We start from the raw sequence: 21,798 nt of genomic DNA, 5'->3' as shown, positions 1-21,798 counted from the left end.
ATGCATTTGCCTCCGACTGTGATGATAACATGCAATTTTGGTCCTTTGGCCAACGCTTTATTGCATCTCTTCTGTTGCCTGGAGCTGCTGCAGGAAAGGCTCTGGCAGCATTAGATAAGCTTGGCTGTTGGCTTGCCAAACAAACTAATGCCACAAGCAGTGCCCTGTCTGGTCTTTTATTAGATGTTGATAGTGTTCGCCACGCGACATTACAAAATAGAGCTGCAATAGATTTTTTGCTTCTGGCACAAGGTCATGGTTGTGAAGAGTTTGAAGGGATGTGTTGCATGAACCTTTCAGATCATTCGGAATCAATTCATGCTAGCATCCAAAGATTGAGGGATGGAGTTTGTCATCTTCAACAAAGTGATACTGGGGATTGGTTAGATAAACTGTTCAGTGGTTGGGGCATTTCAGGATGGTTAAGAAGTTTAGTGAAGATGATTATATATGCTTTAGTTGCTTTTTTGTTTGTTTTATTACTTATACCTTGTCTTTTACAATGCTTACAAAAATTAATAACTCATTTGATTTCAGGGGTTCTTTTTGTGCAACAGGAAGGGGGAGATGTAGGACAAGGCCTCAAGGAAAAGAGTCCAAGTACTGATAGCCTGATGAATAGAGACTTGTTAGAACTTGCAGGGCACAAGCCCTGGGAACCAAGGAACAAGCCAACTGCAGACCCCTGAGCCGTTACAGCTGAGGAGGCAGCCAGGCGGACAGAGAAACAAGTAGCCAGATAAGGGAACGGATGGCGCCGATATGTAATCAAGAAAGCCGCGTAGAAAGAAACTCCCTAACCTTGGAATAGAAATTATTGCTATGTCAAGATAAACTAATAAGTTCCTATTGTTCTAACGGTGTGCCTTAAATATCAACCAATCAGTGTTTTTTACGCTTAAGATTTGACCAATCAGTGTGTAATATGTAGAAGGTAGAAACATATGTAATTGTAAGAAAATCACTAATAAATGGACAACTTGCTTGCATCAAGCTGTGTCCCGTCTCTTCATTCGCTGCAGCACCTTACCATCCAGACTGGGTGGAAGCAGCTCCCCAGTGTGGCTCAATGCCCTTTCGTCCTCCACAGCCGCCATCCAGTTGTATTCCAGGGCCACATTCCCCGTGTTGGACAGCATGGAACTGAAAAGCAAGAAGGAGGAGTGAAAAGACAATGACCAATAAATACAAAGCAGGTAGAAAAGTAACACTGTATGGTGAGCTTCTGGTACCCCTTCCTTGATGCTCAGGAGTATCTTTGTCCCCAGGCAACTCTGCCATGTCTAGACCACTGCCCTGGGCTACCCGGAGACAAAGTGTTTCAAAGTTTGGAGGTTAAAGAGGAAAGGGCAGGCATGGTGCCCAGGAGACTTAATCCAAGGGTCTTATTCTGGTCTTTACATCTCAGTTTGACATTATTTTGACTGCAAACCTGTCCTCGAGCAGATGAGGACAGGCAACACGCAGTGGAAGCAAATCCATGGTTGTTGTCAGCAGAAAGGCATGGCAGAATTGAACCTTTCCTGGCACGCCTTGGCAGGACGGTGGCCACCATCTCCTGCTTGGCTTTACGTGCAGATACGCAGGCCCCAGCACCCTGCCAGGACTTGGACAGGATGAAACAATACATGATTTGTTTAAAGAGAAGAACAGCAGGTGAGACTGAACACAAAGCCCTAGAAGGGACTCGAGTCCACATGTGAGGCATCTCCAGGCGCCCAGGATGTGTGGAAGCTGAAACCTCAGAACCAGCAGGCAGCAGCACACACACCCCTGCCCCCACCCCCCGCCAGGCCTAATCACCCAGTTAGAAATTAGAAGAGGTTTATTAAGTGGCCAAACAATAAACATGTCAGTGTTTTATTTTTTGCCTTTATTGGCACTTTATTGCCTTTATTTTCACCAGACCACGAGCAGAAGGAGAAGCAGAGGCCACCAGAGAGCACGGCACAGCTCCGGCGAAGCAGGCACCAGGTCAGCCCTGGGCAAAGGCAGCTCCCACGCACGGGTCCCTGCCTGGCCTCTGGCTCTCACGTGAATGTCCTCGTCTGGAAGGGCAAGGTCTCCTTGCACTGAATCGTGTCCGTATCCAGCTTGAGCTCAGCGTAGTCGACAACAGCACTGAGGCAAAGCTCCACCTCACGGCTGCTCTCCTCCAGGACAGTGTGAGCTGGTTCTGGGTCTGTCTCAATCACCTCCAAACAGGAAAGGGAAGAATCACTGAGCAGAGCCTAGAAAGCCTGGCTGAGCAAGAGGAGGCTTTTGGCCTCCAAGATCAGCCTCGTACAGGGGCTAGAAAGGACCATTCCCATTTATTTCCCCGGGAAGGTGACAAAATTTAACCCTTCCATTACAGTGTTTGTTTCTACCAACTGAACACCATAATCACCACCATGACTGAGAATACACCCATGGGGACAATGACTGGGTCATAGGTACCTGTCCCTGTGTTTCAACCCTGTAGAGTGTCAGACCTTTTTCATGGCCCGCTACAGATCCAGCAGGCCTCTAAATTAGGATTAAGTTCCCCTGTGGGAGTTCTGTGGATGGAGAACCCCAAGACTGAACAAAACCAGAAAGCACCTTTTCCCTCTTGTCTTAGCGGGAGGTGCTTTCCAGACACCATGTGTGGGGCAACAGCCACGCTGGTGAGGGCTGGGGACGGGCGTTTTGGAATGGGGACGAACTCACTAGGAAAGCCTCCGACTGCTGCTGCTGATGGGGAAGAAGAAGGGGTTTACAGCTCTTAAAAAGGCTCAGAAACTAGGGAGGAACACGTGCCAGGTACGTGTGTGTGGCACTTTCTGGAGCGATGCTTCTCCAGACTGCTGCACGACTGCCACGCAGCACCTGGGCTGCTCCACAATGAGATATCCCACACAACATGGGCACCACCACCAAAATCTCTGCTATTGGTGTAGGCAGAGCTGACAGCTCACCCACCATGTGCCGGTGGGCTGGCCAGCGCACACACAAGAGCACTAGTGTGGCTCTCCACTCCAAAACAAGAGTCAGAGTGCAGCGCCTTAAACTCCTTGTTGGTGAAAAGGCACTGAATTCGACGAAGAAATTTTAACACCACAAAACGTGATAAAATCGTAAAATGTGCCCTCCCGTTCAACACAGGTTGCAACACTTCAGCTTTTGGCAGAGACCGGTAGTTTGCATGTGGCTAAACATGTCTTGTCAAAAGACATTTTGTGTTGGTGTCACAGGTCACTGCATCTGCCTCTCCCCCAAAACGCACTGCGGGTGAACCTCACGGGTGGATTAAACGTCAGGAGGACGCAGGAGCTGCTCAGCCAGCAGAGATGGTGGCCTGCCAGGGTTTTTTGTAGCAGCTCCGTTAGCTTTTCCTGTTTGCGTTTCTTACCTTCTTCTTCACAGGCCACGTGGCTCCTGGGCCCCTCATGGTGGTATCCACCCACTTGATGGTGCGCAGGCAGTCATCCCAGTCTTTAATCTGCTCCGGTGGCAGCGGGAAGGTGATCCTAGCCACCTTGCACTTCACAGGGTGCATTTTGAAGGTGACCGCGACATCCGATTTCAAGGTCACTGTGATGGCCTTAGCACAGCCAGCATGGAGGTGTCCCACCTAGGGAGAACCAGAGAGCCAAGACCTAACTGGAATCACTAGCAAGGGCAGGACTGACAGCAAAGAGATCGATCGATGTGGTGAGCAGCTGTGCCAGGAATCTGCCTCTTACCGTGTATTCATCTGGGGTTTGACAGAGGAAAATACAAAAGATGCCACCTCCCGTAACACTGAGCCTTTTCTGTGGGGTTGACAGCCCCGTGCCAGCTAAGCCAGGGATTGCAGCTCCTTTGTGGCACTGAAACAGGCTCTCACCGGTACGTGGTGACTCCCTGCCAGCTCCTGGGAACCCGCCGGGCAGGGCTGGAGCAATGGGAAAAGGCAGAGCCATCCAAACTCACCTTGGGGGAGAAGTGAAATGGGGTGTCTGCCAGCCACTCAAACCGCATCGCCTCCGTCCTGCTGCGGTTGGTGATGGTGAAGGTCACGCTGTAGGGTTTCCCGATGTGACAGTCCCCGAATGGGATGTGATTCACTCTGGGAGCTGCTAGGAATGAGAGCAGGAGGTCTCAGTGTGCCTGAGGTCCATCCACCCTCCTCACATCCACAGAGACAGGCGTGGCCAACTCTTCCTTGCTCCAAGCCTTCCTCCCTGGGGAGACGCAGTTCCCCATCCTACCGCTTCCATGGAAGCGCCCTGCCACATCCCTAAACCCGTGGCTGTGGCTGTGCAGAGCCACGCAGCACAGCATGCACTGCCCCTCTGCACAGAGCCAGCACGCTCCCAGACCGCCAGGCCAGGGGGTGACAGCACAGGCTGCGTATATCGAGGGCACAAATCATTAGACACGGGCTTCATCTCCATAGCATACCATGGGCTGGCAGCCCTCCTTTTGGAGATACTCAGCTGAACGCGGGTATCTCTGACCCTTCCCTGCTAGCCTGCAAGCTTCTCCCTTGACAGACGATCTTCTCTTCTGCTCTCAAGCTGCCTCTTAAGCCTCTGCAGGCTACAGAAGGCAGCAGGATCTGGCTGCTAAAGCTGGACCGCAGGTGCGTGGCACAGGGTGAGCAGAAACGTCTGTTTTCCTGTTCCTTGATCCACCTGGGCAGCCTTTCCTCTCTTACCCTCAATTACGTCTTCCTCTAGATTGCCCTCAGCATTCTTCTCCTCCTCACTGTCTGCCACCAGTCCATGGATGTTATCTAGCGTGAAGTCATCCTCGTAGCCTTCGCCCACCAGCTGAATGTCGGTCTCCTCATACGGGTTGTTCACCACCGACAAGTGGATCCTGCCTTCCACATGCTGGGCCAGGGTGGGTTTGAAAAGCACGTCAAACTCTGCTAATTCCCCACGGAGCAGGACCAGGAGAGCGGTGTGAGGCTTCCTCTCTGCACAGCAATGAAATCAGCGACAAGTGATACAGCTGTACCGCTGAAATATTTCTGTGGGGTGTAAGGGGTTGAAACCCAGCTACCTCTAAGCACAGGTTCTCCCACCAATGGTGCCAGACCCTCCTCCTATGTTCACAAGGCTACGACAGCACCACGCGTATCACTGCTGAAGTGCCTTAAACACAGGTTAACACCCAGCGCTCACTCAAACTGCAGTCAGTCAGCTCCTGCCACACGTAAAGCTGAGCCAAAGAATGGGTTTGGCTTCTGTTGGCTGGCTGTGGGCTCAGGGGCTGCCTCCATTCAGGCTGCTACTCCCACACGCAGCAAAGACCTCAGATGGTCCGCTGAAGTGGTGACAGCCCCCTGCAACTCAACCCACCATGTCCAGAGGAACAGAAAAAACTTCCAACCACTTTCTAGGAGGAAGCCGTGCGCAGAGTCCACATGAAAAGCTGGGGGTACGGAGAGCCCCAGCGAAGAAACAACATCTAACATTTGGCGGCTGCTTGGCCAAGCCAAGAGCAGGGCACACATTTCTCCCCTGTGTGGATGACCGCGCTTCACGCTTACTGGATTTACCTCCTGCAGGAGAGTCCTCCTTCACGCCCCCAGCTTGGTAGACGCATTGTGTGGTGGGCCTGGCTTTCAAGAAGAAAACTCCCGCTTCATCCAACAGGTCTATCGTCAACTGAGAAAAAGGAACACAGAGCACAACCACACTGCTGTGGGTACAGGGTGACACGTGGGTTGGCACCGTACTGGTGCTGGTCCAGCACGGGGCATCCAGCATGCTTCCCCGCTTCAAACACAGCTCTTAGCTAAACTTACAAAGTTCAAGTAAAACTAGACAGAAAAAAGAAGCGTTCAGAGGCGCTGGGATACAAAAGTAATGAACAGAATTTTTCATTAAAGTGTAGTAAAATGGGATCAAATACAATCTAATGCAACTAGGACATCACACGTGCCCACCCGAGAATCAAAGCGTGAGAAGAGAGATGGGGGGAAAACACCCCACCAACTTTCTTGCGTTGTATTTAACTGAAAAGGATAGGCTAGTCAGAAAAATCGCATTTCCAAGAGGAACTCTCTTCCTGGAAATTACAAGTCAGTCATTTGCTTAAAAAGAATTTCTGAGAGCTGTTTCCAGGTCTGCCATGCTTTCTGGGACCTTTTCTCCACGAGACAAGCACTTGTTCCCAGACCAGAGCGTTCCCTGAGCAGGTCCTCACCTGGACAGGTAGGGTGCCACCATTATGAAGGACCAGAGGGAGCTTTTGTGAATCACCCAGCAACAGCTTCTTAAAGACCAGCAGAGGGTTCCCTCTCTTACTGTGAAGTACCGGGCGCAGGACTGTCACCCGAGGCAGAGTCCCATCTCCACTGACACGGAAGGTCAGGCTTTGCGCTTTAATTGCTGCAGGGCTGCAGGAAAGGCAGAGGAGAGATCGTGACGGCCGGCACTAACCAATTTCCCACCTGGCAAGCAACAAAGAGGGGCCACCCACTGCGTTTTCCCTGGCTGGTGCTCCTGTACCCCACGACACAGGTCTCCTCCACCCCCCTCCTCCCAATCCAATCAGGGCCATTCACAAGAGCTCTGAAGAGCCAGAGCCTTCCAGAGTAGCAGTTAAAGAACATGTCACTGAATCGAATCATGCAGCACAGCAGGTAAATAATGAGGCGACAGGTGAGACATGGCAAATTCACTGGCTGCGATGATATGAGACACATGCAAAAAGCACGAGCGCAGCATGGAAATAGTATAAAAGCAAGAAGGGAAAAATAAATGGCACCATCAGTAATGATTATTTCCAAGGACGCTAAAAAAGGAATTGCATACTAGAGCAGAAAGCTGACTTGTCCTGACTCAGCCACTAAACGGCTGGGGAAGAGCCGGTCAGAGCCCTGGTACACACGTCCCAGGACAGGGGAACTGGGCTCCTCTTTTAGAAGGGCTCCAGTTGCTCCTTTGACAGAGAATAGCTTAACATACCCCAGGTAATCACATACAATCATCTCATTTTAACAGAAACAAGGAGGAAATAATGCACGCTGGCTGGCTGGCACAGAAACGGCTTCATCTAAACCTTTGTCCTTGGAAAGCCCCAGCTCAACTGTTGCACATCTCCATTTCTTGCTGATTCACTAACTCCCAGCTGGCTACCAAATGCTGCACTGTCTTCACAGTCACTCGCAGAGGCTAAGCTATAACCCCTTCTCTTTCTACTCTGTCTAGTAGTTACCGCCTCCTCTATTCTCTAATGCTAAGCACTCTGCCTAAGGCTACCGAGAGCATCAGGGTTAACAAGAGGTCGGGGTCCTCCCAGAGGAGGGGCACCCATCAGGCAGGTCCCCCCGCCCAGATTTCACAGGGGGAGTTACCTCGCCAGGACATCGAGGGAAGCCTCAAAAGTGCACTGGTAGCTCTGCATCATCTGTGGAGTGAAGGTCACCGTAGCAAAGGCGTGGGAGCAGCTGGGCACGCACATCCGAATGGGATCCACCTTGAAAATGTCACTGATGGGGCTGTGAAACTTGGGGGAACCCACAGAGCCGTGTTAGGAGGAAACATCCTTCAGTGTTTCGTACGCAGTCTTATTCTTATATGCGTCACCGGGAACAGCCCCAGACAGCGTGTCTCCCTTCCTGCTTGCCCTGGGCAGGCTCCTTCCATCGCAGGGGTGACTCCAAAGCGGTGCTGACCTTGCACAGGGAGCCCAGGAGCGCAAAAGCTGGCTTTGAGCACTGGGCAGCCACCCCAGCACACAAGGGAGGGGGGCACTGCACGGAAACCCCGCAACTAACCTCAAACTGGCCTTTAAAGAGAAGGAAAAGGCCAGGGAGCCTGAGGGAATGGTCTGCTTTGAGCCCAGGCACGTCAGGCCAGTAAAGGCCCCCTCTGAGCGGGCTTCCAAGAGATGTGCAGAAGGGTTTGGGTCTCCCACCAAAGACCCAGCCAGAGCGGTGAGCCAAAGCCTTGCTCGAGACGTGCCAAATTCAGAACTGCCACCCTGGCACTGCTGCTCCCCCCTGTAGCCTGACCTGCACGGAGCTGGACTAGGGCGGGCAAGAGGAAGCAACGAGTCTGGAGAACAAGGCAGCGCAGCCTGTAAAGAGCAACGGTCACCTTGGCCTCTTGTTCTTACCTCACCGGCGATGGGTTTGATGGAAAGGACCACATTGCAGGGGACTTTGTTGACATTGTGGATCTTGAAGCGAGCTGTGGCCCGGTGCCCAACCCGAACGTCGGTGAAGATAAACTTGTTCTCATCTCTGACATACACACCCTTGTCTCGCACCGTCTGCGGGGTCTGGCAGAGGTTGACGTTGCTGCAGATTCGATGCTCCTCAAAGATGGACTCGATGTCATCAACCACAAATGCTGCGGAGCAGAGCAGAGGGAGGGCTGAATGCTGAATTCCTGATGAATTTTTCGGGACCCTGCTGGCCTCTCGGAAGGCTTGATAAACCCTTTCTGCCCAGGTCACTGCAAAACCCAGCCTTGGGCGGGGAGTCGGCTGCGAGGATGGAGCTCAGTCCCAGTCAAGGAGTATTGCTTTCCTTTTATCCTTCCATGCATCCCTCCCAGCCTCTCCCCGCTGGCTGACTTGAAAAGAACTGGAACCTCTGAGGATTTTAGGGTTTAGCTTCAAGGTCAGGGCGCCTCTCTAACCAAGCAAGAAGTTCAGGTGCTGACCAGCAGCAGGTCTGGCTGTGGGAACCTGTGGACGGGGCGTACCTGGGAGGCAGGACTCAGCCAGCAGGGTATAGGGGATGCCGAGGGGATTGTCCTGGGGGTCTCTGTCGCTGATATCGATGCGCAGGTGCTCCTCGCACGTCCCCAGTGATTCCGCAGAGCAATCCACCGTGATCATCTGCTGGCCCCCAGGAGGGATGGAACCAAAGCCAGGGTACACCGTGAACATGCCTAGAGTGAGGCGAGCCTGCAGAGAGTCCCAGGAGAGGCTGACGTCCAGCAGCCCAGCCTTGAGCATCCCCAGCAAGGAGTACGCCACTCCTCAACCTCCAGCCAGGCCGAGCCCCCAGTCCCAGGGCAGGGAGGGATGACTCCACGGCCCAGAGGCAGCCCCAGGACGAGAGGGACAAGCCAGGAGGAGCTGCAGGCCTATCCTGGCTGGCACAGAGGACGGAGTTTGGGTGTAAAAGGTGAAGGTGCTAGCTGGGATCCTCCAGCCTCAGGGGTAAAACAGGAGAGCAGAAATAACTGTGAGAAGTGACGGGAGGGAAGGGAGGGGACTGGGAAGACGAAAACACAAGGTCATCTGGTATCTATGGAGTGGGACTTCAAACAGGAACGTGCCCACATCTGTGGTATTCACAGTCCTATTTTGGCTAGCAGCCACCAAAACACGGGACCTGCTCCTCTCTCTTGACCCCACAACTCCAAGTCTGAGCCAGAGCACGGGACTGTCAGTGCAACTGAGCAGCTCCTGCCTCTGCTTGTGGCTGGGAGATGACGGACCTCCATCGTGCAGACCATGTCCCACCCCACGGTGATGAGCCCCCATCAGCGTCCTCCCCCAGCACCCGCAGCAGTGTGTCTTGGGGAGCGGGAGCCACCCACCTGCATGGAGGGGCTGGCAACCTTCTGCAGCGAGCGCTTGCTTTTCTTGGCTGAGGAAGTCCTTTGGTGTAAGTTCTCACTCTTGCCAGAGTGGGCAGATTTCATTTGACATCCACTAAGAGCAGAAAGCAGAAACACCCATCATGCTGAGCCCCCACCCTGCCTTCCTCTGAAGCCAAAGCTGACCTTCCCCTCCCCACAGAGGAAAGCCTCCCTGCCCCTCGCAGCCCCGGCGGCACCTCCTGCAGCTTACAGACAGCTCAGCTGTATCACCAGTTTTGCCCGACACACGGGGACACTGAGGCACTTCTCCACTCCCTGTTCACAAGCAGGTGACGTGAACTGGACAATAACCCAGGTGTCTGGGCTGCCTGTCACACACCAGCCACGCTGTCGTGCCTCCTCAGGCAGGACAGGTGATGCAGGTCTTCTCTCACCTTTTCTCTTGCAATCGGGATGCGTCCTGGTCTGCTCGGTAGATGAGGAATTTAAAGTCAAGGCTGCCTTTGTTCTCCAGCATGAAGGTGCAGGTTTTCCTGCTGCCCTTCACCATGGCACCGAAGTTGATGAGCGAGGCGGGGTGAATGCTGTACTTGCTGAACACAGCTTTCGCCGACACCCTCACTGGGATGACGGCGACGGTCTCGCCTCCTCCGCAGATGCTGGGCTCCATCACCTGCAGCCAGAGGAGGGCTTGGTAAAACCAGCAAAGAGGCCAGCCTCTGACTCTGTTCCCTGATCCCATCCCAGGTCCCCATCAGCTCACCCTCCCTGTTTCAACGCCTCCTCCGGAGCCAGACTTTCAGCTCCGCTTAGGAAGCATCACAATGTTTTCTGAGACATTGCTGTCACCTATGAGAATTACCCAGCTAAAGCCCTCCTTCCAGAAGGCACCTGTCCTGCTCACGCTCCCAAGACGTGCTGTGCCACCACTGCCTGGCTGGGGCAGCTCACCTGGTAGTGCAGGACGGGTTTGTCCTCGATATTCACTTCCGTCTTGGGGTGGAAGAACACCTGGACCTGCACAGGGCGCCCCGAGGCAGCCAGCAGGCCCTTCTGCGGCTGGATAGTGAAGTGGCTTGCCAGGTCTGGTATGGTGGTGCCTGCAGCTTTCAGCTGGAAACTGGGGAGAAAGGGAAGGAACAAAGACCTCTGCAGTTAAAAGTACAAGTGCCACCAGCACAGCCAGGACTTGACATAAGACCATAAAAAAATTAAAAGGGAAAGAGTCCAGCTCTGCTTGGGGAATCTCAGATCTTGAGAGAGTGCAGACCATCATGAGTGTTGCAAACTAACCTCGACAGCCAATTTTCTCATCCCCTCCTTTAAAGAGTCATAAAGAGAAAGGAGCTGCCCCTCAGAGGAAGGCAATGGATCTCAGCAGTGAGTGGCTTCAATTTCAGGGCCTCTCCTTCTGGTTCCTGCTCAGCTGTGAAGGACTTCTGGTGTGGGGCTGCATTCTCCCTTAAAGTCTTTGAGATTAGGGAGCCCGGGCTTTTTATTTAACCAGACCACGAGGCAGCCAGCACGGGAAGCGGTTCTAGCCATGGGCAGGAGGAGAAGGCAGGCCTGGGCAGATGGTGGCACCACGCGTTCACAGACCAGGCAGCTGGACCCACCTGTACGCAATCTCGTACTTCCCCTTGTTCCTCAGAGTCAGCACTTGCTTCGCATCATCCAGGACTTTCAGGACTCCAAAATCCACGGTGCCACCTGCACCTGCAGAAAACCCGCAGAGCCAGGCAAGAAACGGGGAGTATTAGTGAGCTGCTACAGACCACACCAAGTGACAAGACAGATATTTCAACACTTCCAGGCCCATTTCAATTGGCCTCTCAATACTGAAATGGGGCTTATAAGAAAGGTGGGGACAGGTGTTTCCTGGGGGGCTGTAGTGACAGGACAGGGGGCAATGGCTTTGAACTGGAGGAGGGGAGATTTACATGAGCTGTTGGGAAGAAATTCTTCACTGTGAGGGTGGCGAGGCACTGGCAGAGGCTGCCCGGAGCAGCTGTGGCTGCCCCACTCAAGGCCAGGTTGGACGGGGCTTGGGGCAACCTGGACTAGTGGAAGGTGTTCCTGCCCATGGCAGGGGGGTTGGGACAAGACAATCTTTGAGGTCCTTTCCAACCCAAACTGTTCTATGACACCGGGAGTTCTCAGGCAGCCCAAAACCCTTCTCAGGAAGTTTCCGTTCTTGGAAATTTTCTTTAGCTACTTTGCTGCCCTTGCTCTTCTTACTCGGAGAATATCTGCAGGGTTTAGCAGGTGAGGAGCTGGGTTTCTGTCTTCTTGCTTCCAAGCACTGATCCAACAACTTTATGTGCCCTGCTGAGCCCTCAGGAGCTGCCAATTGCTCGCTCACATCGCTGTGGTTTCTAAGCCCCCAGACCAACCTGCACACTGCAAAGCTCAGGGGCGAGAGACTCGAGGCTGGCTGTGCCCTGACAGCCCTTCACTCCACTCAACTTGCAGGATACGCGCTTTATGTGACCGGGCCACGCTTGCATGCTACCCCATCCCAAGCGCTTTGGTTGCTCACCTGCCAAGGCAAGGCAACGCACCCAGACTGCTTTGTTTTGGGGCATCCACTGACCTTTAGGAATGTTGATGATTGGAGCAACATCATAGCCCTCTGCAGAAATGAGGATATTTTCGGTCTGGACAATCCCCAGGATGTTTTCTGCATCTGAAACCTGAGGCAGCGAGAAACGAACAGTGCTTAGACCGTTCTCTTAAATTCTTTTGGTAGACAACATACGAGTCCTTGTCTCTGCTGGCTGCTTCCACCATGGCCTCCCCTGCTTGACAAGCACTTGTAGATTCCCAAACTCTCCCAACCTGCTCATCTCACGGGCTGACCCAGCGAGATGCTGCTGCAGTAAGAAGCCCTACCAGCCCAGCTCGGCACTCCTTCAGCAGGGAGTGCTGCCGCGGAAGCACCCGGGGAGACACAGCGATGGAAAAACAATCTCAAGAATTGTGAGGTGTCCCAGAGCAGGTGGCATTGACCGTCAACCCTCTCCCCTTCAATCACCCAGCATCCTCACTGAAGTGCAGCCCCCAAACACGGGGAACAAAAGCCCAGGGTGACAGCTTGTTGCTCTCCGTTAAGAGCCCCGGACAGGCTCCAGCATGGGCGCAGGGAGCACGCCGAGGTCTGGACAACCAAACAACAGCATTCAACCACACACAGCGGCAAGGTGGCTGTAACGCGGGCTCAGGACACAGCGCCTGGTTGTCTGGGCTGACGCAGATGCTCAGGGATGCACCATGTGCTCTGGTGAACCCAGGCTGAGGCAGCAGAAGTTGGGGTCACAGCAGCCTTGTGTCCCTCAGGTGCAGCTCTTCCTGGCCCGGCAGCACACATGCCCCCTGAAGCTCAGCTATAAGAGCAAGTTCCTTGCCGCTAAGGGCCTGCCCCCCCGGCGATGCGGGTAGAAAGGAACCTCGGGAAGGCTCATCCTTTGTCCCCCTCTTTGCAGGGAACCCTTCAAGCACAGCCTCCACCCCAAAGATCTCGTTGCCCTGCCAGGGAGGGCACAGTCCCCCTCACCTCCAGTCGGATCTTCTTCTCAATGTTGAGAGCCTTTGTGGGCTTGAAATACAGATGCACGTCAAACTCCGTGCGCGGACCAACGATGCCCTCACATTGTGACACGGAGAAGTCCTCGCCCAGGTTTTCCAGCCCACAGAGCCGCCAGGCCACAGGCAGCAGGGTGCTGTTTCGCAGGACCAGGGTCTTGCTGTCCTCCCTGCAGAGGCAGAAAGACACCCTGCACCAGCTGCTCGATGGTCAGGATAGGCCTTGCAACTGAATGCATCTTGGAGCAGCCCTATGCATTAGTTTATATATATATCTTTATCTATACACATCCAGTATTTATAGTATCCATAACATTAGTTAAGTGTTTTCTCTGTGTCACAAGTCTCAGAGGTGAGGTCCTGGGGAAGGGCTGGGTGCTAACGGTGTATCCAACAGAAGGGACATAAGGAGGAGCAACTGCACTGCTCTCCGAACCAGCAGACGAGATACAAATGAATCAAGATGCCCATTGCACCACGTTGCTGGGGGGCTACAGAGCTTGCGGCTGTCCTGAGAGAACCAAGCCAGCAAGGAACGGTGAGCAAGAGACCGGGAACTGCTGGCAGAAAGAGGGACGCCAGCCCAACATCCAGCCTGAAGGGCCATGCAGCCAGCCAGAGAGGCTGAAGGGGAGCTCACCGACAGCACCCGTCCCCAGCAGAGGGGCCGCGGGATGACTGACCTGTGCAGAAGCAGCCTGTTGAAATGCACGCGCTTGGGGCTGACCCTCAGCTCCACCTTCACCCCCTGGCAGCACAGGGGGAAGACCACCGGCTCTGGGTTCTCCTTAATGCGGCAGACGAGCTTGTCTTCCACCAGACCAGCTGAAGTGGGGTACGCCCAAATGCTCAGCTTCTAGCCCCGTCCCCGAAACAAGAAATACAGAAGAGCACTCAGTGAGCAGGAGGAATGGCTCCTGGGCACTTACACCAGTGCCTGCCCTACCTGCTGTCCCCTACCTGCTTCTCGTTCGGTTTCAGCCTCATGCTGGGAGGTTCTACAAGGAACGTGTCCGCCTTGAGAGCGCGCTCAAAGGAGAAATGAGCCTCTACTTCCAAGGGGGTGACGTTGAGGATGGTTATCGTCTCACAGTTGCTGGGACAGTCCAGTGCCTTGTACCTGTCCGCAAAAGGGGAGAAGGCTGCAGAGGAGACCGTCGCCTTCATCCCACACCAAGGAAAGCGCCATGTCCTGGCAGCGGGAGGCTGCACTGCAAGACCATGTTCCAACAAGCAGGCCAAGAAAAAGGATCATTTTCAGGGGCACACTGGATGCTATGTGTCTCCATCCTTGCGTTACTTTGATGTCCACCCCTGTACTTGGTGCCTCCAGCCCAGACACGTGATGATGCACAGGCCACTTAAAGAGCATTTTACAAATTAGAAATTCAAAGATGCCTGGAAAAACAGAGGTACTGCAGGCACGTGGGTTCTCCCCCTTTCTTTGTTGGGTTTCCTTCCCTGCAGGGTAGAAAGAAATGCTCTTGGAAAGAGCTTTTAAAAATAGTTTAGCTTTTGTCTTCCAAAACAGTCACGAGATTGCCTTGTATTTCACAGGTTAGCTCAAAGCCTGAGGGAAGGAAATAGAGAGGATTCATTCCCAAGAGGAATGCTGAATTTAAAAAAAACGTCCCTTCCCTCGGGTATGGAGCAGATTTGGGAGTTAAAGGGTTAAAAAGCACAAACAGAAACCCAAGGCCATGCAGCAGCCTGACTAAAGATCCTCTTTTGGTTTTTGAACTGTTTTGATTTCATTTGCTTGGGTTGTCAAAATACCACTAGCTCTCCAGAGCTCCCATGAAGAGGACAACTTAATTTCTACTATTGAAAAAAAAAGCTATGTTAAAAATAGAAATGCGCCAGCAGCTACAATGGCAACTTTTTCAGGCAGACTTTGTCCAGCATTGAGGACGGGGAAACAGAATTTCCATTTTCATTCCTCTGCAGATCCCCCACGCCCCCATATCGGCAGGTCGAATCATAAGGCCTTACTAATATTACAAACGGATGAATGTTTTACAAAACCATCAGCAGAGTAATTGCTTGTTCAGTCCACCTGTAGAGCTCAAAGCACTTTTAAAAAACACCATAAAGTTCATTTCGTAGGTGGCGAAGCTGAGATGTGGCGGGGGGACACAAGCTGCTCCAAGTGACCTTCAGGCTGGAAGCAGCACATGGCTCTGGCCACCAAGGCACCCACCAGGGAGGAAGATCAGCTCCGTCTCTCCCCTGCTCCTCCAGGACTCACTTGCCCATCATCTGCTCAAGTTCACACATCTGTGGCCCTTCAGCCCCCTGCATCTCCCAGGCAGGTCTCCACCTGGGCCTGCCCTGAATTGTGCCTCTGGGACGGCTCGTCCCCAGACGTGTCCGTGACAGCACGAGGCCCTGGAGGTGCCATCCCAACGTCCCATGCTGTGCAGGCAGCACATCAGGATGCTCACTCAGGGCGGGGAGCACGTACCAGTCTCTTGACTTCCCACACAGCAGCGGTCCAAAGTGGAAGACACCCGTCTCCGTGACATACTGCTTGAAGACAATGTCATCGTCTCCCTTGCTCTTCCTTCGGTGGGGAAACACCAGCCTGGGCAGAGAAAACAGGGAATGAAGAGCTGTGAGATGCTCCAAGTAGAAAACCTGGTCAGAAAGCCGTAACCCTTACTGGTGGCCGCGGTACCAGTACGCCCAGCTCCAGGCATGGGACAAGATGCTGGGCGGCTCAGGCAGCACGCTCTGCCCGAGCCAGAAGGTCACCGGGGTACAAGGGGCAGCCCTGGCTCTGAGCCCAGGGGGGAGCAGCGTGGGAGGCTCCCAGGGGCAAGCCTTACCGTGGGTCTTGGCTGATGGTGGGGTACAGGCAGGTGCCCCTGCAGGGCAGCTGGTACAGTCGCTTTGTCCCCAGGATCTCGAAACACAGCGTCTGCTCAAACTGGCCCAGCACCGTGGAGCTGAAGTGGACCTTCAGTTCCACCTCGCCGCGGGCAGGCACTATCCACCGGCAGCTGCTCAGCCTGGCAGTTAAAGAGAGGGCTTCAGACACGGCTAATGAGCAAACAAGACGAGGAGGAGGGTTGTGGACTCGCCATCCCACGGAGGCACCAGCAGAGGGGCCCTGAGGAGCTGGGGATGACAGACCTCACTTGACAGGGTGGCCGCGAAGCAGAAGGATCTCCTCAGCCCTCAGCTCACCTGACATGTCTCGGCGGGGATGGGACCGTGTCCTCGCCGCTTTGGTGCGCCCCAGGAGAAGATACGGGTCCTTCCCTGTCCAGCCCCTGGAGACATCTCCTGCCCTGACTGGAGCTCTGCTTCTCTCTCGCAGCCTCCCAGCTGCCCGCAGCTTTCTCCTCGCTCGACTGGCTCCTCACAGGGGCGACCTGCTCCTCTGCGGTCTGAGCCACAAGGGGAGGGAGAAAACAGAGAGGTGAGACCTGCCCCGAGACATCCCCCTCCGGGAAAGCAAGCTGTGGGTTTGTTAACAATTAGGGGAAGCACTAAATAAACAACCACATCTGCCCAGGGACTTGGTCTTCCTCATCAGGTTTAGTTTTGCCTACAACACTCTCCTTGCCCAGGACCTCAAGGCAAGGCGAGGGCTTGAGGGGTTTTTTTAAACCGTTATTCTCATCTTACAGACATCACAGTGATCCTTCCCCACCCACCCCCCTGCCCTGGCACCTTCACTTCGGGCACAACGGGGGCATCCACGAGACTTACGGCAGCATTCTTGTCTTCTTCTGCAGTGGCGCCTTCTGGCACAACAAAGACAAAGTGCTTGAGGGCTTCTCCTGCTGCAGGGGCCATCCGCTCTGCCGGGTAGTGGATCACGGAGTAGAAAGCAGTAGGGGGAATGGGAAGCCCGGAGGGACCCAGTCCAAGGCTATCCAGGACCTAAAGCGTAAGAGAAAACCCTGTTTGTACCCCTGTCACCTTCATCCTCACACTCACTCCTTAAAGGCACGGAGCTTTCGGCAATGTGGTGGGGCTTTATTTATATGGGGCACAGCGCTTCTTCATGCCCAGTGGAGTGGGTAGGCTCCAGAGCAGTGCCAGGACCTACAAGTGGGACCTCGAGAGAAACCTCTCCCCGGAGTGACTCAGCTGAAGGAAACCTGAGCTGCCCTGCCCTGGGACCATTTGCAATGATTTCCAGGCTGGGAAATTCTCTCAACAGACGGGATGCTTGTACAGAGAGCACTCCTGCTTCCCACCCACCTGAGGGATGGTGAGAACCTCCCCAGCCATGGGGCTGCTGCGGAGCCATTGTGGAACATCATCGGTGGCCTGGACCGGGGCCCAGGAGCACGGCAGGCTCAGCCTCCGAGCCTCACAGGGCTCTACCTGCTCTGCCGCTGGCAGCTCGCTGCTCTCCAGGATCTTCCTAGTCATATCTTCTGAGCCCAGCACCTGGATGTCCAAGCAGGGCACCCCGACACCCTGGCCTCTGGCTGACCCTTTTGCACCTTCCCCTTCCAGCTGAGGTATTCTGGCATCCTCAAGAGCCTTCAGTTTTGCCAGATGCTCTTTCTCCAGCCTCTCCTGATGCTCCTTCTCTCTGTCCCTCCAGCTCCTGGGGCTGGATGCGTGCTGGGGCTGCTCTTCTGCTGGGTGCCGTGCGTCCTCGTGGTTCAGGGGGAACAGCAGGATACCCTGAACCCTGTCCCAGGATGCCAAAATACGCGCAACATCCCTCTGCGACGTCTCGTAGATATTAAACCTCAGGGCCAAGTTCTCGCTGTCACTCTGGGCCTCATTTTTTGTTTCCCCCTCTTCCAGGTCTGTGGGGTGTGCAGCCGCTGCCAGGTGGGCATCCATCAGGGTGACCTTGCTCTGCTTTTGCTCATCTTCCTTTGTGCAGCGTGCAACAGAGCCCAGGCGCTTCCTTACAGATCGTGTCTTGACCACCCCCTTGGTGACCTCCGACCTCTGGCTGTTGGATGTGTTGGTGTTGCTGGTGGGACTGTTCATGCCCTGGGCAGGAAGAGCAAAAAAAGCAGGGAGCATTTCAAAGCACTGACTCAGGTGCTGTAGGGCAGCAATGATCTTTACAATAGCACCCCAAACCTCGCTCCAGACCTGTGCTAGGCACCCTACAAATCCCAGTTCAGAACATAGCTGGTACCCAGTTTAGCTCAACAAACCAAACTCTTCAGTGTCAGACTGATGAGGGGTCCTGCAAGCCAGCTGAGGAACAGAACAGGTTCCCAAACCAAGCAGAGAACTTAAGACACCTCCTTACTCCCGTGCAGTCCTCTGGGTTCATTTCTGGTGCGCTGAGCATCCCTGTGGCTGGCTGATTCTTTGCAAAGTCTGCCTGCTTCTTTGCAAAGTCTGCCTGCTAATGAATACCTAAGGCCTGGGGGCATCTCCTGCCAGACATGTAGGAAAAGACCCCACATCCCAGACAGATCATGGCTCACAGGTGTAAGTCACAGGCAGAGTGGGAAGAAACGCTGGACTAAAACTACCTAGGGCTTCAGTAGTCAATATGTGGAGTTACATGAAGCCAGGACTCAAAGGCAGCATGATCTTAGTAGAGCAGCTCTAGCAGCAAACCCATGGGAAGACACCCCGGTGCAGCAGCAGCACGATCAGACCCCGGTGGTTGTTTCCCAGCGCAGCCCCACATGTTGCTCCTGCCAGGTGCTCGTCCCCAGCACTGCGTGGGGCTCCCTGAGGCACGGCGCAGCTCCGTAGGAAGGTCCCCAGGGCTTTCAGTCATCTCTGTAAACAACCACGCACCTGCTTGACACCAGGCCGGCTTTTCCTCCTCAAAGCATTCTCTTGGTCTTTTCCAGTCTTTCTCTTCCCCTGCTCAGAATTCTTCAGCTCTTCCTCCTTCAAGCGTTCCAGCTCCTGCCGACGCTTTTCCTCAAGCTCTCGAGCTAGCTGCTCCATCTCCCTTCAGCAAGCCAAACAGAAAACACGCCCGAGAGTCACCACCAGAAGTCTGGGCTTGCCGCCATCCCAGCTGGTCCTGCACTTCATTCCCTGACCCTGAGGCCAGGCAGAACCGTTAGGCCATCTCTGTGGACCTCCCTCAGCCTGGGGAGGCTGGGAATATCCCAAGTGAGGAGAGGTGGGAGGGGACCTCCAGGGCCAGCCAAACCTCAGCCTTGCTTCATAAGGTCAGCCTGGGCTGAACGAAGTGCGGAAACACACGCTCGCTTTAAGCGGGTCCCCCTCCCAGTTTCGGACTTAGCCTGCGCATCCTCCTCAACCCCTGCGGCCTCCCCTCCTGGGCTGCTTTGCTGGATCAGAGCTTCTCCCAGGCTGACCTGCTGCTGCAGCTGAGGGTGAGCCCAAGAGCCACCGGCTTCTATGGCCGGTGTCGCTCAGGAAGGAAAAACCTGGGAGATCAGCAAGGACTTCCCCTACGGCAGGACTGGGATCTAAACCAAGCCAGCACGGCTGTGCCTCACACCAAGCCACACCACAACCCCTCTGGTGTGGGGAAGAAGGGGGGTGAAGATGAGAATCAACGTAATTAACTTAGAGACACTTCTAAGGAGCAGCGGCCAGGCAAGCCCAGAGCCCAGGTGCCGGCAGCCACCGTCTAAACCCGCGGGCTCCCCGCTCAGCTGGAGAGAAGATGTTCTCTCCCGGGAGGAAGGGCCTTCCTCTGCTGGGAACCTGGGGGTGGAACTGCCCACTTGGAGCAGACCCTTTCGGGCCTTCGCTCCGTGACCCCTCTGAGCTCAACCGAGGTCTCCGGAGCAGGAAAACCCTGCAGGGGCACCCTCCTGGGGAGTTACAGGCGCACAGACCTCTGCCTCCTCTCGCGCTGGACTTGGCGTATCTGGTTATGAAGCTGAATTTTCTGCTCCGCAGTGAGGGCATCATACTCATCCTCGTCCATCTCCCAGAGACGTTCTCTCTCCCTGCGGGCAGCTTCTTCCTGCTCCCGTCCTTCAGCCAAGGCCAGAGGAGAAACCATTAGCAGAGCTTGCTGTTGGGGGTGAGCTGCCAGGATTCACAGCTGTGTCCCGAGCCAGCCGATCATCCTGCCAGGAGGTGCTGGGGAGCTCACAGCCCTGCTCCAAAATTCAGATCAGCCCCTGAACTATCAACAGTTCACGGCGAGTTCCCGCGCCTTGCCTGGCTCCTGCGCACCAGCGTGGCGGGCAGCTGCTGCTGCTGCTTCGGTCCTGAGCCACAACAGCTGGCACTTGTGCCCAGGCTTTCACGGTAGAGACCAAGGGAAGTCTTCACAGCCTCAGCTCTGCTCTGCTGCATTTTAAGCAACTGTGAGCTGAGCGCTGGCTACACCCAGGCAGAAGGTGGAAGGATTAATAAGACCACTTCTTACAAGCCCTGCTGGTAACCCAGATACACACAGATAAGGCTGAGTGCTTGACAGGGAAGATTTGAGAGGTGCGGAGATGAAAAGTCTCACCTTCCTGCTCTTTTGCAGCTGTCTCCCTGGCTTTAAAGGACACATAATCCTGGAACAGGTTCACGACATAGATGTGAGGCCGATTTCCAACAGCTTTGAGCAGGCAGAGGAGAGCAGATGCCATGTTGTGCGCAAAGAGGGTTTCCAGGCCATCAAACACCACGCCCTGGTAGCAGTCACTCAGCTGCGAATAAAGTTGAAAAGGAACAGCTTTTCTAGCCAGCTGTGGCACACACGGGGCTCTCAGCCAGTCAGTAAATGTCCACTGTCAGCAGATGTCAAAGGACACCAGCCATCGTTGTGTCCAGCACATCGGCCCAGACAAGCTCTGATCTTTCCCCACGTTCTGCCACCTTGGGGCATCTGCAGCTTCCCCCAGGGATCCCTGTGTGCAGCTCGGGGCTCCTCCGAGAGCAGATACAGACCTCCTCTCCAAACTGCCTCGCTGCCTGTCTCTGCGGAGCAGGAACGCAGCATCTGCCCCCACCCCACCCCACCCCACGTACCTGGAGCCTTTCGGAGAGGATGGCCACCAGCAAGTCCTCGGGCAGCACGCAGCTCAGACAGCCCAGCCCTCCCTCTGTGCTGCCACCGATGCTCAGCCATCGCTGCGCAGGGACGCAGGGAAGGGGAGGGTGGAGATGAGAAATGGAGGAGCCCTGCAATGTTGAACGCCACAAGTAAACCAAACCACTTGGGTAACCCCTGAACAGTTCCAACTGCTGGGCTTGCAGCCAGGGTTTCCCACTAGCGGGAGGCTCGAACCAACCCTGCAGGCCAGCAGCTCCAGGGGACAACCCTGGAGGACACATCCCGTGGCTTGCAAGCCCCCGGCACAGCATCCCGCAGCTTTGCCCACTGCCTGCGGCCACATTAGCCAGGACTGCACTTTGCCAACAAACTGTTGAGGCCCAGTCGAGATTTCTGCCAGAGCACAGGGGTTTGTTCCCACCCCAAGCATGCCCAGCTGGCGCTCTGCACCACACACCCACACACCAGCCCCCACTCTAAGCAGCCCCTTCGCTTCTCAGATGCAACAGAAAGGACCCAGGCATTACCCAGCGCAGATCACGCTTCACCTGGCAGCTTGTCGAATCCCTTCGATGCTGTTCCCGGGATTGGGATGCACGGCCATGCGGCTTCCTCTTGCTTGCTGCAGTGCTCACCGGCCTTTGGGAACTCGGGGACTGCAGGCTGCCGTCCTCCTCAGAGCTGGACTGGCGCAGCGCTGAGCTGTGCCCGGCCTTGGCGCGGCACTGCACGCTGAGAGACACATCTGCATTGTGACCTGCAGAGGGG

At 54.8% G+C, this 21,798-nt stretch overlaps 1 protein-coding gene across 1 annotated transcript in view; it reads right to left on the bottom strand.

The window, feature by feature from the left end:
* Positions 1-383: 383 nt before the first annotated feature.
* The window catches only part of LOC308057364 (hydrocephalus-inducing protein homolog), a gene marked incomplete at its 5' end in the record, with an annotated part of 100,615 nt that continues 79,200 nt past the window's right edge, over positions 384-21,798 (bottom strand). Inside the window, 27 exons of the mRNA XM_080411483.1 lie at positions 384-2,195; positions 3,374-3,595; positions 3,937-4,079; positions 4,664-4,927; positions 5,513-5,621; positions 6,163-6,355; positions 7,316-7,467; positions 8,080-8,315; positions 8,673-8,877; positions 9,519-9,633; positions 9,956-10,272; positions 10,473-10,641; positions 11,138-11,237; positions 12,115-12,214; positions 13,075-13,273; positions 13,787-13,959; positions 14,064-14,352; positions 15,568-15,687; positions 15,932-16,114; positions 16,293-16,495; positions 16,821-16,994; positions 17,445-18,218; positions 18,825-19,005; positions 19,871-20,012; positions 20,500-20,683; positions 21,006-21,506; positions 21,666-21,787. Coding sequence (XP_080267609.1) covers positions 2,031-2,195; positions 3,374-3,595; positions 3,937-4,079; positions 4,664-4,927; positions 5,513-5,621; positions 6,163-6,355; positions 7,316-7,467; positions 8,080-8,315; positions 8,673-8,877; positions 9,519-9,633; positions 9,956-10,272; positions 10,473-10,641; positions 11,138-11,237; positions 12,115-12,214; positions 13,075-13,273; positions 13,787-13,959; positions 14,064-14,352; positions 15,568-15,687; positions 15,932-16,114; positions 16,293-16,495; positions 16,821-16,994; positions 17,445-18,218; positions 18,825-19,005; positions 19,871-20,012; positions 20,500-20,683; positions 21,006-21,506; positions 21,666-21,787 — 5,735 coding nt within the window. The 3' untranslated portion in view covers positions 384-2,030. The remainder of the gene's footprint in view (positions 2,196-3,373; positions 3,596-3,936; positions 4,080-4,663; positions 4,928-5,512; positions 5,622-6,162; positions 6,356-7,315; positions 7,468-8,079; positions 8,316-8,672; positions 8,878-9,518; positions 9,634-9,955; positions 10,273-10,472; positions 10,642-11,137; positions 11,238-12,114; positions 12,215-13,074; positions 13,274-13,786; positions 13,960-14,063; positions 14,353-15,567; positions 15,688-15,931; positions 16,115-16,292; positions 16,496-16,820; positions 16,995-17,444; positions 18,219-18,824; positions 19,006-19,870; positions 20,013-20,499; positions 20,684-21,005; positions 21,507-21,665; positions 21,788-21,798) is intronic.

Source organism: Falco punctatus (genome assembly GCF_963210335.1).
Source record: "Falco punctatus genome assembly, contig: scaffold_28, whole genome shotgun sequence".
NCBI classification, from domain to species: Eukaryota; Metazoa; Chordata; class Aves; order Falconiformes; family Falconidae; genus Falco; species Falco punctatus.
Note: the sequence above shows the minus strand (reverse complement) of the source record. Positions and strands in the feature narration are given on the sequence as shown.